This window comes from Podarcis muralis, chromosome 16 (genome assembly GCF_964188315.1).
Source record: "Podarcis muralis chromosome 16, rPodMur119.hap1.1, whole genome shotgun sequence".
Lineage (NCBI taxonomy): Eukaryota > Metazoa > Chordata > Lepidosauria > Squamata > Lacertidae > Podarcis > Podarcis muralis.
In genome coordinates, this window is record NC_135670.1 from 42,526,564 (window position 1) to 42,541,679 (window position 15,116).

At 46.5% G+C, this 15,116-nt stretch overlaps 1 protein-coding gene across 1 annotated transcript in view; it reads left to right on the forward strand.

The window, feature by feature from the left end:
- Positions 1 to 584: 584 nt before the first annotated feature.
- LOC114589913 (small ribosomal subunit protein uS14m-like) overlaps positions 585 to 15,116 on the forward strand; it is a 171,211-nt gene continuing 156,679 nt past the window's right edge. The window contains exons 1-2 of the mRNA XM_077920864.1: positions 585 to 720; positions 1,489 to 1,647. Coding sequence (XP_077776990.1) covers positions 685 to 720; positions 1,489 to 1,647 — 195 coding nt within the window. The 5' untranslated portion in view covers positions 585 to 684. The remainder of the gene's footprint in view (positions 721 to 1,488; positions 1,648 to 15,116) is intronic.

The following is a 15,116-nucleotide window of genomic DNA, read 5'->3' on the forward strand; positions in this document are numbered from 1 at the left end:
AAATGTGATAAGCTGCTAGCACATTTGCAAAGCTAAGCAGGGTCAGGTATTGCTTCAAACTGGATGGGGAGCTGTGTGTTGAGTTTCCAGCATCGGACTAGATGACCCCTGGGGTTCCCTTGAATTCTATTATTCTCAATATTAATTTTTAAATTATATTTCATTACTTTCACCAGTTTCAAATTTGTTATCCATTTCTCTTTGGGATTTGGCTCCCTGCCTTTCCTTCCATGCTGTTTTTGTACGCTTCCCTTTTACACACTGCATGATATCACCTATTTCACCTAATACAGGTTCCTCTATTATATCACATACTATTAATTTCTATCATTCTCATTTTGCTTTTGTTTTGCTTTTTCCCTCCCCGCCCCCAAACAGGCTTCCCTTCTCCGCTTTAGCTGAACCTCCCGCATTCTCTCCTTCAAGTGCGAGCGCACATCTCCCGAAGCATCTCTATGTCCCACTAGGCGCAGTTAGCTCCGCCTAACTACTGGCGACGCATGCGCGGTCTGCCGCGACGCCGTTGGAGGCTAGTATGGCGGGGGCGGGGCAAAGGGGGCGGGGCCGCGCGCTTCTCCGCCACGCCGCCGGGCCTTATACTTGAGTAGCTCCGCCTAACTGCTGGCAGCGCATGCGCAGCTTTCCTCCGCGCTGCCGTTGGCGAGCAGCCTTGTGGGGCGCAAGATGGCGGCGGCGGTGCTGCAGGCGGCGTCTCGTCAGGTGAGAGTCGCGGTCGCGCGTGTCTCCTCCTGGGGGGCCGCCCTTTCCCCCGCGCCGGGGTGGCCTCGGCTGCGGGTTGTCAAGTTTCAGCCCCGTCAGAGACGGAGCCGCGCCTGGCGGGTGTTTCGCCTCCCCGCAAACGGGTTGTTTTGTGCGCCGCCTTTCTCCCGAGAGGGGCTCGAGGCGGCTGACAGATCGGGAACGTAGAAAAGGCGACAATTAGAAAGCACACAGAGTCCTTTCCAGGCCTGTGCTCGGGGGGGGGGGGTGAAGGACACAAGCGTCTCATTTCGCTTGGAGAGGTGTCAGCTGCTGTGGAGGTTGCCCTTGGGGGACAGAAAGCCGGGATTTCGTCCCGTGGGTTATTGGGCCCCAAACAGAAGCCCACACCAAAGTCTGTCTCCCCACCCCGCCAGAATAAACTCAGGAATGTAAATAGTCTTTTGCTTGGTTGCCTGTAGGAAATAGTGTACTGCAGTGCCCTCTGCTAGCCAGGCATGCATTCCCCCTGAGCATCGGGGTGCTACAAATTACAAAGAATTGTGTCTCCAGGTGGGTAGGCTAGTAAATTATTTGTGGGCTCGCGCTTTCGTGGTCTTTCCCTCCCAAGACTAAATCTGGAAAAACGTTTGTCAGCAAATCAGGTAAAAGTATAATTAGATTTTTTAAAAGAACAGATGCACTGATGAATATCTGGACGCTTGCATCTGATTACTTGCACAAAATGTACCACACTTTGACCCCGATTTATTTTTGTTGTAATAATAGATCTTCCGCATCCCATGTGTTGGACAAGTAAGGGGTTATTATGTTGACTGGAGGATGGTACGTGATGTTAAGAGAAGGAAGATGGCTTTTGAATATGCAGATCAGAGGCTGCGGCTGAATTCCCTTAGGAAAAACAAAATTTTGCCCAAAGAACTCCAGGTAAGATGAAAATACTGTTTTAAGATATTCTTGATTGTAGCAATGAACCAGGCATCTCCTCCCCATCTACATCACAGATTCAAAAATATATTTTATTTCAGTATGATATAACCATTGTAGGTTATGAACAGGTTATGAATAGAATCATCTCCTGATTCATTTCCCACAGTTCATCCATTGCTTTTTACATACTTTTTTAGTCATTGGTTTATCCAATTTCTATTCTTCCCAGGAGCTAAAGTCCACTAAGCAAATAATAGTATGGAAGCAGCTAGCCAGATATGTGCAGTTACAGTATTACACAGAGGATCAGTTTGGAATGCAACCTACTGCTTGGGAATCCTGTAATTTTTTTTAAGTTATTGTGTCTTTGTTGTGGTGGGTTCCCTGAAGTGGCATCTATTATGCATTGAAAACCTTTCACATGGTGTCCTTCAGTTAAAAATTCCAGGCAGTTTTTTACTGGTTATTCTGTTCCAGACTGTAAAAGGTAAAGGTACCCCTGCCCGTATGGGCCAGTCTTGACAGACTCTAGGGTTGTGCGCCCATCTCACTTAAGAGGCCGGGGGCCAGCGCTGTCCGGAGACACTTTCCGGGTCACGTGGCCAGCGTGACATCGCTGCTCTGGCCGGCACGGAAACGCCGTTTACCTTCCCGCTAGTAAGCGGTCCCTATTTATCTACTTGCACCCGGGGGTGCTTTCGAACTGCTAGGTTGGCAGGCGCTGGGACCGAGCAGCGGGAGCGCACCCCGCCGCGGGGATTCGAACCGCCGACCTTTCGATCGGCAAGCCCTAGGCGCTGAGGCTTTTACCCACAGCGCCACCCGCATCCCGTTCCAGACTGTACTCTTTCTTAAATTTAAAAGGCATCATGAAAGCTCTTTTGTTTTCCATATGCTTTTAGAATTTAACTGTTGGTTGTTCTCCATAGTGATTCAGTCCTTTTACAAAATTCCTTTTTCTTTTTCTAAATGTATTGTCGTAGGTAGTATTTTTGTTGAGTACCTGTGTACATGTGGCATTTGAATGCTCCAGGAACAAACTGCTAATTGTTAAAGAAAACAACACTTGTGTTATAGTAATTTAAAGTCTTAACCAATTTATTACAACACTAGGGCTGACCTGCCCTCCGCCATTCCTCACCCATTAACTTCCTAGACCTTCCCCTTCCCACATCATGCAACTACAGTGATACCTCGCAAGACGAATGCCTCGCAAGACGGAAAACTCGCAAGACGAAAGGGTTTTTTGTTTTTTGAGCTGCTTCGCAAGACGATTTTCCCTATGGGCTTGCTTTGCAAGACGGAAACGTCTTGCAAGTTTGTTTCCTTATTCTTAACACCGTTAATACAGTTGCGACTTGACTTCGAGGAGCAACTCATAGCACGCAGTGTGGTAGCCTTTTTTGAGGTTTTTGAAGACTTTGGTGATTTTTGAAGCTTTTCCAAAACTTTCCCGACACCGTGCTTCGCAAGACGAAAAAAATCGCAAGACAAAACTCGCGGAACGAATTAATTTCGTCTTGCGAGGCACCACTGTGCTAAGATTGCTTTTCACATTCCCATTTCTGAAGCGGCTTCTCTCTCCAGTTTTGCAACCCTGCTTTGCACTCTTTTTTACCTTCGCCCCATGTCCATGCTTCTTCCCTCTCCTTTTGTGCAAGCAGCCTCGCACACAAACTTCCCACACAGTAACATCCTGAATCTACCTCCTCCTATGCACCCTTTTCATCTTCTGCCCAGGTATGAAGCCACCATCCCTTTCATCTTCCACCCTATTCCCTCGCCTCCTACTCCCTCTTTTTTCGCAAACCCCCTTGCACCCCCAATTTCATGGATCATGGAGCCCAAGAAAGTAAAATCTCTCACTGCCTCCATTTCTTCCCCTTCTATTTGCCAGGAGGTGATGGGACCAGTGGCCATGATCTTCGTTTTTTTGATGTTGAGCTTCAGACCATATTTTGCGCTCTCCTCTTTCACCCTCATTAAAAGGTTCTTTAATTCCTCCTCACTTTCTGCCATCAAGGTTGTGTCATCTGCATATCTGAGGTTGTTGATATTTCTTCCGGCAATCTTAATTCCAGCTTGGGATTCATCCAGCCCAGCCTTTCGCATGATGTATTCTGCATATAAATTAAATAAGCAGGGAGACAAAATACAGCCTTGTCGTACTCCTTTTCCCAATTTTGAACCAATCAGTTGTTCCATATCCAGTTCTAACTGTAGCTTCTTGTCCCACATAGAGATTTCTCAGGAGACAGATGAGGTGATCAGGCACTCCCATTTCTTTAAGAACTTGCCATAGTTTGCTGTGGTCGACAGTCAAAGGCTTTTGCATAGTCAATGAAGCAGAAGTAGATGTCTTTCTGGAACTCTCTAGCTTTCTCCATAATCCAGCGCATGTTTGCAATTTGGTCTCTGGTTCCTCTGCCTCTTCTAAATCTAGCTTGCACTTCTGGGAGTTCTCGATCCACATACTGCTTGAGCCTTCCTTGTAGAATTTTAAGCATAACCTTGCTAGCGTGTGAAATGAGTGCAATTGTGCGGTAGTTAGAGCATTCTTTGGCACTGCCCTTCTTTGGGATTGGGATGTAGACTGATCTTCTCCAATCTTCTGGCCACTGCTGAGTTTTCCAAATTTGCTGGCATATTGAGTGTAGCACCTTAACAGCATCATCTTTTAAAATTTTAAATAGTTCAGCTGGAATATCATCACTTCCACTGGCCTTGTTATTTGCAGTGCTTTCTAAGGCCCATTTGACTTCACTTTCCAGGATGTCTGGCTCAAGGTCAGCAACCACACTACCAGGGGTGTACGAGACATCCATATCTTTCTGGTATAATTCCTCTGTGTATTCTTGCCACCTCTTCTTGATGTCTTCTGCTACTGTTAGGTCCTTACCACTTTTGTCCTTTATTATGGTAATCTTTGTTAATTAGATTAGTCTTAATAAGGTTATGATTTATGTTTGTTTGTCTATTTGTCTCTGTGTTTAAATTTTTGTGAAAAAAACAATAAACAATAAATTTTTTTTGGGGGGGGGGAGAAAACACTACATTTCCCAGCACCCCACAAAATGAGCCCTCAGCGCCCTAACCTGCTGGGTTAAGATATCGCCAAAAACCCAAGGTCAGCCGAATCATTACAAAGGGCGCTAAGCTGCGGGGGAAAGCCTCTGCAACGTTTGTCGAGAAAACACTATGTTTCGCCAAATGCTTGGAGAAGGCCCCATGTGACATTTGGCAGTGAAAAAACTACATTTCATGGCGCCCCACAATATGAACCCTCGACACCCTTACCTGCAGCGTAAAGATTTCGCCAAAAATATGACATTATCCGATTAACTCCAAAGCGGTGCTCCAGGAAGAGCCCCTGTAAAAATACGTTTCACAGCTCCCCCCCCCAAAAAAAAACACGAGCCATCAGCACACTAAACATTAGTTTCAATATTTCGCCAAAAATCTGGGGTTGTCTGACTAACTCCAAAGCAGAGCCATATGCTGTAACAAGGCCCCATGCAACATTTGGCAGTGAAAACACTATGTTTTCCTGCACCCCACAAAATCAGCCCTCGGCGCCCTAACCCTCAGGATCAAGATTTTGCCAAATATCACCACTGGAGAGAGACCTGTTGCATAATGTAAAAGTGCTGTCTAAAATGTATAAGATATTATGGGAAAGGGATTCCTGCGCTGAGCACTGGCAAAATGGCCCGTGCAATGTTTAGCAGTGAAAACCGCACGTTTCACAGCGCCCCACAAAATGAGCCTTTGGCGCTCTATCCGAAAACCTGACGTCATCCAATTAACTCTAAAGCAGCACCAAACTGGGGAAATTGCCCCCCTGCAACATTTGGCAGTGAAAATAGATAGAAGTCAGTGCTTTATACGGTTCAGCCATCAGGCGTAGCAATGCACAAAGATTAAAGCCACGATAGCCAGCTCTGAAAAGCTGGTGTGGTTTGTGTTTTCTGAGGCATAGCCATGAGGCTTGGAGTTAATGACTTGTAACACATCACAGTCATGTTGACACCATGAATCATGTTGACACGATTAAGCGCTTCTACGCATGCGCAAGTGGCGAAACACGGAAGTAACCCTTTCCGGTACTTCCGGGTCGCCGTGGGACCCAACCTGAAAAAAGGTAACATGAAGCAAACGTAACATAGGTATGACTGTACTGGAAGAAGCAAAGATCTCCCGTGTCAAAGCAATGATTCTTCAACATCAACTTCACTGGACTGGTCATGTTGTGCAGATGCCTGATTCTTGTCTTCCAAAGAAACTACTCTATTCCAAACTTTAAAATGGAAAGCGTAATGCTAGTGGTCAACAAAAGAGGTTTAAAGACTCTATCAAGGCAAATCTTTAAAAATGTAGTATAAACACCGCCAACTGGGAAACACTAGCCTGCCAGTGCCCCAATTGGAGAACAGCTTTTACCAAAGGTGTCATGTGCTTTGAAGACGCTCGAACTCAGGACGAAAGGAAGACATGTGCTAAGAGGAAGGCATGCTTGGCAAACCCTCACAGTGATCAACTCCCGCCCGGAATCCAATGTCCCCACTGTGGAAGGACGTGGGGATCCAGAATTGGCCTCCACAGTCACTTACGGACTCACTGTTAAGACCGTGTTCGTGGAAGACAGTATTACTCGGCTACAAATGATCACCAAAGAAGAACAGTATTTGAAAGAATGGATTCCATATACAGTAGTACCTCAGGTTAAGAACTTAATTTGTTCTGGAGGTCTGTTCTTAACCTGAAAGTGTTGCAAGAGACTTAGTAGCTTTTTCTTCTAGATTCCATCTAAATTGCACGCAGAATAAATACTGACCTCTAGGGCTATGAAGTGGTGTTTGGGTAAGTTTATGGTTCTTCTGCTCCTGGTCACTCACCTGTCTGTGGTCCTCAAAGATTTCTTGGTCCCACAGCAGGGAGTAATCCAGAGCATTTGGAAGTTAATCCCTGTTACCTATGTTCCTCAGAGATAATATGATAGATGGTAGCTATCGTTAATCACCACTTAATTATCTCTGTTGACAGAGTCTCAACAGAAATGACTAACCAGCCACGATGCCTTCCTGGAACTCTCAGTAATAATGCAATTGTCCAAATATTGGAAATCCCTATTCAATAGGAATTGTTGGGTGTATTGTTGACGAGATCACTGCAGAACACGTGAGTAACATTTGGCTCTGTGCTACTCAAACTTTGGCTGCAAACCTGCATTCATTGTGATTTGTTTGCAGAGAGGTTAGATGATGAGGCAACAAAACACTACCCCACATTTTCCAGTGCATTTTCTTTTAACTTTTCTTTTCACAAGAAGTCCATTTGGGGGGAAATAGGGTTGTTCTGCAGGACTAGGTACAACCTGAATATGCTGGTATGTGATTGAACATTCCCTCCAGTACTTTGGCCACCTCATGAGAAGAGAAGACTCCCTGGAGAAGACACTGATGCTGGGAAAGATGGAGGGCACAAGGAGAAGGGGGCGACAGAGGACGAGATGGTTGGATAGTGTTTTCGAGGTTACCAGCATGAGTTTGACCAAACTGCGGGAGGTAGTGGAGGACAGAGGTGCCTGGCGTGCTCTGGTCCATGGGATCACGAAGAGTCGGACACGGCTAAACGACTAAACAACAACAACAACAATTAACATTGTTATGTGACTTCCTTGTATCCCCCTGGTTGGATTTCAGTGCATATCATTTTAACGGTTTTCCAAATCAATATTCTTATAAAATTAACTTAATCACTTAACATCTTTCTTACTTCCCAGTTCAGTATTAAACATATTAATTCATCACATATTACATATTTAAATCCTACGCCTATCCGCTATATGCAAGCTTTTTCCAATTAGTTTAACTTAACATATTTAACTAAATAGTCATTAAATTTTGTCCATTCTTCCTGATACTCCTCCTCCTTCTGGTCAGGGACTCTTCCAGTCAGATCGGCTATCTCCGAAAAATCCATCATCTTCATCTGCCATTCTTCCACTGTTGGTACTTCTTGCGTTTTCCAATTCTTAGCTAACAAAATTCTTGCTGCAGGTGAGTGTCCCACCGGGCGAAATGCCATCACTGCTGCAGCGCCAAAGGCAGGTGGCTAAGGGGTGGTGAGTGTCCCACGGGGTGAAATGGGATGTACCCCCCCCCTCAAGCTCAGGATTCCAGAACTAACAACTGTCAGTTGGGAGGGACGGAAGGCAAGGACCCACAGCCCAGGTGGGGCTCACTAGCTTGGGGAGGAGGTGTGTGATTCCTCAGCTGGAGTAGATGCAGGACAGTTGAGGCTCACATGCCTCATCACCGCAGAAGCTATCACTGGAAAGCTGTCCTGGCCAGGCCTGTGTCCTTTGGCTCCAGTTGGGAGTGAAACGGATGACGTCTGATTTTGGGCGAATTTTTTTAAAAAAATAATAATTATGATTTTCAAGTTTATACATTTCAATAATTTTGCAGTCATTTTCACATTTCAAAACTTGACTTCCTTCCCCCTCTTTCTGCAGTTCCTTAAATTGACTCTTCATATCTTATGCATATCCAAATTACCTTAATTTCTTCATTTATGCATCTGCTTTAAATATATAATCTTATTAAACTGCAGGTTATTCCAATAATCCTGCCAATGTTCTTATCTGTTTACAGTTTGTAACTATTCATTAAACCATTTCCATTCTTTAATAAAAAGTTTGTTCTCTTGCTCCTAGAAATGGTCAGCATGCGACAGAGGCCACATCCTGGGAACGGCTTTGACTGGCCACCTAAACCAAGTGAGGGCAGCCAAGGAGTCTCAAATGCTCAGGAACTTCCCCTGTGTGCCAAGACAGGCTCCAGCAGATTAAGCGGACAAGACCAAGCGTGGGCCCAGTGGTCAAGAAGGTGGTTTCTGCAATGCTGTGGAGGGAAGTGAGGGGCAGATGGGGCTCATCCACCTATAAAGATAGCCCAGCGAGGAGAAGGAAAACTCTGATCCTAATTTGCCTTGTGGGATATCTTTGGGAGCTGAAAAGGCTAAGGAGTAATCCCTACACAAATCTGGACTGGAGTCCCTCAGGCAGTTGGATGGCGCTGTTTACAACCCCTTCTGACAACTCCTGCAGCCCAACTGGTGCCTAACTCTGCTTTCCTTGGAGACACATCTTGTCATCTGGGAAGCCCAGGACCTCCAGACACACTGCCCAGTCTTGCTCCCTGGAGAGGTCACTTTGGGACTGCTGACACCGTTGCTTGACTTTGACCTCACCCCCGGAGGCGCACTCCATTGCTTCTCAAGACAGACAAATGCCAGCATTAAAAAACTATTTGAAAGAATTTTATTTCATTCACAAAAGACAATCTGGCATGTGATTAGGACAGTGGTTTTCAGACAACGGGTGACACGTTTATTGATCCAGTTTGGAAGTCTCTGTCTTGTCTTCGCACATGCGCAGTTCCATGTAGGAGCAACAACAAGGGAAGGAGCCAAACTGTCGACTCCTGCAGCGAGACTCAGGATTTCCACTCATGCTCACAAACGTAGGAAAAAGCACCGCCTAGGATAAAAGGATGATCACAGAATAGCATGCTTGTAAAGGAACTTGATTAGAATAATAATAATGATTTTATTTTTCTATTTGGGTTTGTGGGGAAGGGGGGGGGACTGGGTCTTGGTGGGGAGGGAGATCTGTGCTGGAGCTGCTGGCCTCACTGCTGTCGCTGCCCGGAAGAGAAAAGAAGAGAAAAGATTTTTAATCTTTCCATTTATTATTATGTTGACAACCCATCTTTCCTTCAAGGATCTTCAGGTGGCTTACGCTATTCTCCCTTTCTTTAATTATACTTACTTCCTCATTCCATTTCTCTTCCAATATCTCTTCCTCCTCCTCCTCGCAGACCAGGGGGTGGATTTTAGGGGCACGACAGCAGGAGGCCAGCAGCTCACACAGCCTGCCGCACTGGCCATTCTCTCTTTCAACAGCCTTTGAGAACAACTGAGTAGGCATCTAGAGCGTCAACTGAACAGGCATGTGGATCAGCTAGTCACTGGGCACAGTCTATCCTTTTGGAGGGGGCTTTCCCCAGTTTCCATTTATAAGAAGTTTGAAAGGTTGCCTCTTTATAAAGTCTGTTTCCTTGTGATGAAAGACCACACTGGAGACTCATAGTGTTTTTGAAATATATAAAGGTAAAGAGACCCCTGACCATTAGGTCCAGTCGTGGCCGACTCTGGGGTTGCGGCGCTCATCTCGCTTTATTGGCGGACCGGTCACGTACAGCTTCCGGGTCATGTGGCCAGCATGACTAAGCTGCTTCTGAACCAGGGCAGCGCATGGAAACACCCTTTACCTTCCTGCCGGAGCGTTACCTATTTATCTACTTGCACTTTTGACGTGCTTTCGAACTGCTAGGTTGGCAGAAGCAGGGACCGAGCAACGGGAATTCACTCCGCCGTGGGGATTCGAACCGCCGACCTTCTGATAGGCAAGTCCTAGGCTCTGTGGTTTAACCCACAGCACCACCCGCATCCCTATTATTTATTTCTTTAGATACTTGGGTTTTGGGCGAAGGGAGAACTGGGTCTTGGAGCGGGGTAGAGCTGTACTGGAGCTGCTGGCCTCACTGCTATCGCTGTCTGGAAGAGAAATGAAGAGAAAAAATTCTAGATGCCTACTCAGTTGTTCTCAAAGGCTGTTGAAAGAGAGAATGGCCAGTGCGGCAGGCTGTGTGAGCTTATTACATTGATGACCCATCTTTCCTCCAAGGATCTCCAGGTGGCTTGCGTTATTCTCCCTCCCTTCCTCCCTTTGCTCACGCAGCCAATCTTTATAAACTAATCTAAACATTACTTGGTTCCCTATGTTTCTGAATCTTGAGGGATAGTAAAAGAAACAGAATGCAGAAGGAGTTAGGAATCCTACTTATACTTTATATGAAGAAAGTCTCTTCATTACACCAGAAAACGTATTTCCTTTCTCACAAACTACCTCCTCAAACTAAATATGCTCATCTTTAATTTTATAGTCCCTCTCCTCTTTTGTCCAGTTCTGCCCCTCCTTTCGGCGCTTTTCTTTTCTTGATTCTCCAATTAGTCCAGCCGTTTCTCCTAGACCACGCTACGCCATCTTTGCCATCTTTATAGGTTAGTGTTTAATATAAGTTCAATATTAAAAGTGTTGCCTTCTTTTTTACCTTTGTTTCCCAGTAACTTCCACCACAAACAGCGCTGACAATCCAAGTCTTTTAACTCAGTCTCTTTCGCTGGGCTCACCCCACTTCAGAGTAAAAAACAAGTTAAGTCCTTGAATTCCGCTTCTTTTAATGGGCTAGTACTGCTGCTGCAGAGTGAAATTTGAATCTGTCTTCCTTTTCTTACTGGTACTTGTTAGAGAAATCTTTGCTCATGGTTAAGTATAATGAGAAAGATTTCCAATATATTTAAGATAAAATCTCCCGCTCTTTACTCTTTATGTGCTAGTCTTTTGGGTCTGTTTCTGAGCAGTTCACTTTGTATAAATAAGTCTCACAGACCCTCTTCTCCTCAAGCTCTCCTTGTTAGCTTAGTCCAGTAATTAAGGGGATTGAGAAAGTGAGAGATTTTGCTGCCGTTCTTACCGTTTGGGACTTTGAGGCTTGCTGCTGAGGATTGCTCGTGTCCTTGCGTCTAGCTACTCTCTGTCGACTCACCTCCTGGTTAGGACGTGGGCTTTTTCGATGCTGCCGGACAATGTCAGCCCTGGACCACACCCAGAGCCTTTTTGGGGGTCGTGTAGCCTCCGCGTTGCCCCCCAAAGTTCCCTCTAACAGCTGCTAGGCGCGGAGAACCCACGAAGCACATCAACAACGGAGGGCGGAAAAACCGGAAGCCCTTACATACCAGGTTTGGGAGCGGGATTTAGTCTGCGATAGGCTTTTTCCGTAGGGACACGGGTGGCCCCAGAACCTAGGGCTTGCTGATCAGAAGGTCGGCAGTTCGAATCCCCGCGACGGGGTGAGCTCCCGCTGCTCGGTCCCTACTCCTGCCAACCTAGCAGTTCGAAAGCACAAAGTGGAAGTAGATAAATACCGTATTTTTCGCTCCATAGGACGCACTATAGGACTGCTCTGCGGAGGCTTCAAAGGCTGCACTCCATTGGCTTCAGGCAGCTATCTGCAAGGTTTCGGAGCACAGCAGGAGTTCCCACTGTGCTCCGAAGGCTTGCGGATAGCCGCCTGAAGCCTGGAGAGTGAGAGGGGTCAGTGCATACCGATCCCTCTTGCTCTCCTGGCTTCGCTTCGCTGGAGAGGTGCTGCACAGTTTTCCCTCTCTGCGCAGCGCCCCTTCAGCGAAGCGGGAGGAGAAATGGAAGGGGCTCCGTTTCTCCTGCCGCTTCGCTGAAGGGACACTGAGCAGAGAGGGGGAGAACCCCCCCCCCCCCCCGTTCTCTCCCTCCTATGGTCCGGTGTGTCCTATAGAGCGAAAAATACGGTAGGTGCCGTTCTGGCGGGAAGGTAAACAGCCTTTCCGTGCACTGCTCTGGTTTCGCCAGAAGCGGCTTAGTCATCCTGGCCACATGACCCAGAAGCTGGACGCCGGCTCCCTCAGCCTATAGAGCGAGATGAGCGCGCAACCCCAGAGTCGTCCGCGACTGGACCTAATGGTCAGGGGTACCTGTACCTTTACTTAGGCTTTTTCCAGATCTGCCTTACTGCCCTATGTTTCTAAATCTTGAGGGAGAGCAAAAGAAGCAGAATGCAGAAAGAATTAGACATCCTACTTACACTCAAGAAGAAGAAATCTTCATTTTGCCGGAAAACATCATTACTTCTCACAAACCACCTCCTTTCTCCTGAACTATCCTCAGATAGTTGCTCTTCCCAAAGTCCTCAGCCAAGTCACTCAGCAGGGGGACGTGTCACAATGGAGGCCCTGACCCTGTTGCTTTAGCTACCTTGCTTAACAATGTGAATTGTTCCCCTTAACATTAATTTTTCAAATATATCTTCCAGTGGGTTTTTATTTTTTTTATTTAGGAAGGATCTAGAGCTGGCTTCATCTAGCACGGTGCATTTCTGGACAGGACAGGAAACACCTTGCAAACACACACTTTTCAACATGGCGGTGTCACCAAGGAAAAACACTCCTGGCCTAGACTATGGCTGCTGTTTCTCAATTCATAGTAAAAAATAGTGTCAACACAAGGGGGCTTGTGAAGAAGGCGCAGCAGAGACTGTACTTTTTGAGAATTCTAAGGAAAAACCATCTTCCGCAGAAACTGCTGCTTGCCTTCTATCACTGTGCCATTGAGAGCGTGCTCACCTATGGCTTATGTGTGTGGTATGGAAGCTGTACTACCCGGGACAGGTTGGGGTTGTGCAGAGTTGTTAAGGCAGCAGAGAGCATTGTTGGCTGCCCACTCTCCACCTTAGAGCAGATTTATGCCACAAGGTGCCATAGGAAGGCACTGGACATAGTAAAAGATCCATCGCATCCTTGTCACTGTCTCTTCGAGCTCCTGCCGTCGGGACGGAGATACAGGACGATGAAGACAAGAACAAGCCGTCTTACGAACAGCTTCTTCTCCAGAGCGATCTCGGCCCTGAATGGGAAGCCTGGACTTTGAAAGTCATCTAATCTTCCTTGCTGTTTTATACTGTATTGTTTTAATTAGTGTTTTTATAGTTGATTTGATTTTGTGTGGAGTGCCCTACCTGGGTGGATGGAGCAGCCAAGTAATTTCGTTGTCCCCGAGAGGGGGCAATGACAATAAAGATACTATTATTATTATTATTAAAATGACCCTTCTCAACATCCTGTAATAATCTGTCTAGTATTAGGATACACAGGAGCAGGACTTCACCCTTAGACCCCCTCATCCCCCTGTTTCTTTCTGTTTCTGCCCAGTGTCTTCTGCCAATCAACAGCTTTCCTTACGTAGCAAGGAAGTGAAATGTTATGAGTTTCTTGGTGCCAGACTCCCCTTTGCCATGAGTTTCTGGGTGCCAGGCACTGAACCCCTGGACACTGAACATCGGGGGAATTGATCTAAGCTGTACCCCAAGCTCTACATTTGATTGTTGGTTATTAAAAACTGATTGAAACCATTTTATTTCATTCACAAAAGAAATTTTGACATGTGATTATGATAAGAGTTTATATAATAAAGGTGACACATTTATTGATCCTTTTTGTAAGTTATTATTTGTCTAATGTATTTTTTATATATATTAATCAGTAAGGAGGTGGGGTGGGAAGCAGTTTTGCATATGAAACTGGTGGATGGCTGTCATTAATCCAGATCAATTTCATAGAATCATAGAAACTTATAGCTGGAAGGGACACCAAGGGTCATCTAGTCCAACCCCCTGTGATGCAGCAATCTCAGCAAAAGCATCCATGGCAGACGGCCACCCAACCTCTGCTTAGTAACCTCCAAGGAAGGAGAGTCCACCAGCTCTCGAGGGAATCTGTTCCAACGCCAAACAGCCCTTACTGTCAGAAAGTTTTTATGAATGTTTAGTTGGAATCTCCTTTCTTATAACTTGAATCCATGGGTTCGAGTCCTACCGCCTAGAGCAGGAGAAAACAAGCTTGTTCCCTCTTCCATGTGACAGCCCTTAAGATATTTGAAGACGGCTGTCAGATCTCCTCTCAGTTTCCTCTTTTCCAGCCCAAACCTACCCAGCTCCTTCTTCAATCTTAGTTTCCAGACCCTTGGTTGTCTTGGTTGCCCTCCTCTGCACACATTCCAGCTTGTTAACATCTTCTTGAATGATGCTGCCCAGAACTGGACACAGGACTCCAGGTGTGGCCTGACCAAGGTAGGAGAGAGTAGGACTTGGACTTCATTTCATCAGGACCCTGGACTTCCATAGATGCAATCTAGAACAGCGTTACCATTTTCTGCTGCTGCACATTCCTTGTGGCTGAGGCTCAGGGTAACGCCTCCGGGACCTTTCAGTTCATGGTGTCCATGGAGGCGCAGGTCAATTCTGTGTCCAGGGCAGCTGTTGACCAGCTACATCTAGTACGCAGGCTGAGACCCTATCTACCTGCGGATTGCCTCGCCAGAGGGGTGCATGCTCTGGTTTTCTCCCGCTTGGACTACTGCAATGCGCTCTACGTGGGGCTACCTTTGAAGGTGACCCGGAAACTACAACTAATCCAGAATGTGGCAGCTAGACTGGTGACTGGGAGTGGCCCCCAAGACCTACATTGGCTCTCAGTATGTTTCCGGGCACAATTCAAAGTGTTGGTGCTGACCTTTAAAGCCCTAAACGGCCTCAAAGGCCCAGTATACCTGAAGGAGCGCCTCCACCCCCATCATTCTGCCTGGACACTGAGGTCCAGCGCTGAGGGCCTTTTGGCGGTTCCCTCCCTACGAGAAGCCAAGTTACAGGGTAGTGGTGCCTGCCCTGTGGAACCCCCTCCCACCAGATGTCAAAGAGATCAACAGCTACCTGACATTTAGAAGACATCTGAAGGCAGCCCTGTTCTGG